Genomic DNA, 4066 nt, shown 5'->3' with positions numbered 1-4066 from the left:
TTATGTAACGCACCACTGGAATTCTATCTTCAGCCAGTGAGAGCAAAACTTCTCAACCAGGTTTATCAAGGACATCGCGATATCAACATGTTCCATCCGCATGTCTTGGGCCAGTAATTAGCTGGGCGGCTAGATGATCAGAATCCGTAACTAACGGCTAATCTGATGCTACATCTTCCATTGAGAAGGTAAAATGAGGGTTTCTGGACATACTTTATCTTGTGTCAAACACCAATATACACAACAGTTCCACATCATGAGTGTGCTAGCAACTTCCATTTTGCCTTTCTAATTTTATTGCTTCATAAGAAATCATCACCTCTTTGAATTTTGCCTCAGCAACCTCTGCCACAAGCAAACGGGGCAGATTATGAGCACATATATACACATAGTGCACATATGGTAGCTTTCCATGAGAGGAGAGAACAAAAAGAAGGAACCGTATTACCTTTGTTGTTTTGGTTTTGGTCTGGATGGTACTCCATGGCTTTTCTCCTAAAAGCATTCTGGAATGCACATCACGAAGGAAGTTAGCAAGCAGATATATGGATCCTTCAAAGCTTTACCCGTCTTGCAGGACATAGAACAATGCAAAACAGGCATGAGTTTAATTTTCAGTTGACTTTTGAACACTGAAATTTAAATGTTCCAGAGTTTCGCAACAAAAGGTGTGCCGGTGTTCCAGAGTTGCACAACGGAAGGAGTGACACAAAAACATATTTTACAGTCATGCCTCAATCATCTAGCTTGGCTATCCTTGCTAAGCAATGGATGATTGTTCTATTAATTTAGACCCATGATGCGAATAAGAGTATGAACTCAAGCGAATGTCAGTTTTTGAACTTCACAACATTCCTGCTCCCTCATCCAACTTCTATCACTTCACAATTGCGGATAATAATTAAAAGTGTGGTAAAAATTCTTAAGAACGGCAAGCATTTTAGTTACTTTCATGTCTTCACCTATATTTACACAGGGCTATCCTTGCTAAGCAATGGATGATTGTTCTATTAAATTAGACCCATGATGCGAATAAGAGTATGAACTCAAGCGAATGTCAGTTTTTGAACTTCACAACATTCCTGCTCCCTCATCCAACTTCTATCACTTCACAATTGCGGATAATAATTAAAAGTGTGGTAAAAATTCTTAAGAACGGCAAGCATTTTAGTTACTTTCATGTCTTCACCTATATTAACACAGGCTGGTGCATAGGTGTTGCAGAATTTGTGGCAGCAGAAGAAAAGTGGTAAAAAATCTTAAGAACGGCAAACATTTTAGGGGATGTTTGGTTTCTAGCCAAACTTTGCCACGCCAAAGTTTGGTAATTTAGATGTGTTTGGTTTTTGCCACACTTTGCTATACATGGACCCATATGTCATAAAGTTATTTTTTTGCCAACTTTTGCCACACTTTGTGGCGTCCAATTTTTTAGCCACACTTTGTGGCTGCCACACATGTCAAACTTTGGCTTGGCAAAATATGGTTGAGAACCAAACACCCCCTTAGTATATTTCATGTCTTCACATGTATTAACGCAAGGCTGGAGCTACAGAACATATAAGAACACCATGATGATATTTTGGCTGAGAATTTCAAAAGTCAAATAAATGACCAGGTACAAGAAGACACACCTTAATTTCAGCATCTGAAAATGGCTCTGATCTTGCCCTGTGCAATCAAAGGTAAGAAACTTGGTCATGGACAGCTTATGAAGAAACTAGATTCCAGGCAACAAGCTTTATGCACCAATCATGTTGGTATGGATAAAAAGGCAAATTTAAATACTCCCTGTGATTCATATTACTTGATGCTAATATAAATGTATCTAGACACATTTTAGTTGTAGATGCATCTATTTTAACATCAAGTAATATGGATCGGAGGGAGTAGAATAATCATGCACCAATCATGTTGGTATGGATAAAATGCAAATTTAAATAGAACTATCACAAAACAGCTGGTAAGCTAAAACTAAGGACAAGGGTGAATAGTTACATGTAACATCGATGTTCGACTTCTACTGGTCACACGATATGTATGTCAAAGGACCAATGCATCAAAGTGCTCATAACAAGCTTGGATGTCAACAAGGACAACTAGAAAGTATATGAAGTATTTGTGTGATATACCTGCTTAGGCCCAAGACAGAATAATGATGTGACATGCTGCAACTCACAGCTTCTCTGGGTCTCGATCTAAAATTTGCTCTTTGATTAGCATAAGATGATTCTGTGTCCCCATACCAGTCATCCCTTCGAGTATGCTGATTATAGCTTGGATTATAGCCATCTCGAGTTCTGTAATCCCGACATTTACTTCTCTCCTTTTTGAACATATCTTGCATGCGCTTGATGCGTTCCTACAGAAAGCACTAGCATTGGCTGATGATTAGTTGAAACATATCAGTAGATAAATACAGCGACTTACATAGTAGCTCTAAACACAAGTAAATGGTGTTGTTGATTCACCAATATTTCTTTAAGATCAACAATCTCAACTCCATGGAGTAAATGCTTGAGCAAGTTCATAAAATCATTATATTAATCTCTAAAGCGAATGATGATCGTATGAAACTAATCTAGAAAACTTAGGAACAAGCATTGAGACATTGGAAAAACTAAACTTTTAGCACATTCTGTTTAAATGTAAGTTTCCATAAACATGTTCTTAATCTCATGTGTGCAAACAGGGAACCAACCACTCTCTCCCTCTGATCCTCGTTTGTCTCACGCGTCCTCCGGTAATAGCGCCAGGCATCACCATACCGGTTCGAGCCACGGGGTGCGTCTTCCCAGTAGACGTGTTGTTGAGACCTGCTAGACTTCAGTGAAAGGAAACGGTTTTAACAATCTCTCCCAAATGCTGCTTACAACAATCATTTGATTAAAAATGGTAACATTTCAGAATCACAAGATGGGCATTTCCATATACCTGGGTGTAGAACCAGCTAGCCGTCCGGCGCAGTTGACCAACCTGCAGCCTCCCAGACACAGATACACAATTAGACTCCCAAAGGTATAAATAACACACAGACTGAGTAACAGTTCAAGTGAATGATCATTTCAATGAATTTAGTTCAGTTCAAGGCTGCCCAACTAGCTATACAGTCTACGGTAAAGCATCGCCGCGGACCCTGCAAACTACCGACGCATCTCGGATTAGAGCTAAAAGAAACACGCAGCAAAGGAGAGGGGTAGAGGTTACAGGTTAGAGAGACGTACGGCGGCGGTGGTGACGGTGGCGCCGATGAGGGCGAGGATGAGGATTGCAGCTGGTGTGGAGGCGGGGTCCCTCTCCCGCGCCTCCTTGGGACACGTGGGCCACCGGTGCGCCTCCAGCTCGCCCTCGCGGCGGCCGTCCATGGAATGGAATCGGGTGCGGCGAATTGGGGATCTGTGTCACAAAGTTGGGCGACGGCTCCTCTGATATCGGACCACAAGTTCGCCGCGCGGTGTGGCGCGACGGTGAGGTGGCGGTGGTGGGCGATGTGGCTGCCGATGGCCGGCAGCTCGATTGAAGAGAGGGGGAGGCGCGGTGGAGGAAGGGGACGTGCCCGGCTGAGGCGGATCAGGGCCTACGGGCTGGTGGAGGGAGGTAGTTGGGCCTCGGTAGTCGGTAAGCTGGAAGGAGGGAAGATAGCGAAGACATCTTAGCCTTTGCTGTCGTATTTTCTACCAGATGAGGCCCAAAATTATGTCGGGTCCAATGGGCATGTAAGCATTCCAAAATTGTACACACATCCAATAATCTTTGCAGTTCCTCCTCACCATTGTAACTAGTAAAAGTGCACGTGCCAAGCACGTGTAATACAAGGCATATATTAGCAAATCATGGAACAGGTTAGAAAATATTCAAGGTCCTCGTTAATTAAAAACATGGTTTCACTGAAAATATTCAATGAATCCTCAACACCGAACCTTAACCAGTACTCATTTCGCCAGATTCTCACGTAGCAAGACAGTAATAAACCAAATGGATTGTACTACAATCTATTCCATATGAAATTCAGGTAGCAATATTAGATCGGTTCAGAACTTGCAATTCAGGTACCATCAAATTTGGT

The 4066-nt window shown here is 42.2% G+C and overlaps 1 protein-coding gene across 1 annotated transcript; it reads right to left on the bottom strand.

Annotated features, from left to right (window-relative positions):
• On the bottom strand, positions 1-3464 carry LOC124675227. The gene is made up of 7 exons (XM_047211295.1): positions 3225-3464; positions 2935-2976; positions 2702-2824; positions 2133-2362; positions 1635-1671; positions 449-506; positions 1-345 (listed from the first exon to the last, which is right to left on the bottom strand). Exons 1-7 carry the CDS (start codon positions 3363-3365, stop codon positions 266-268), a joined length of 711 nt encoding a protein of 236 aa, XP_047067251.1. The 5' UTR covers positions 3366-3464; the 3' UTR covers positions 1-265.
• Positions 3465-4066: the final 602 nt, after the last annotated feature.

This window comes from Lolium rigidum, chromosome 7 (genome assembly GCF_022539505.1).
Source record: "Lolium rigidum isolate FL_2022 chromosome 7, APGP_CSIRO_Lrig_0.1, whole genome shotgun sequence".
NCBI lineage: Eukaryota > Viridiplantae > Streptophyta > Magnoliopsida > Poales > Poaceae > Lolium > Lolium rigidum.
The sequence above is the reverse complement of the archived record's forward strand: the minus strand, read 5'-3'. Positions and strand labels throughout refer to the sequence as shown.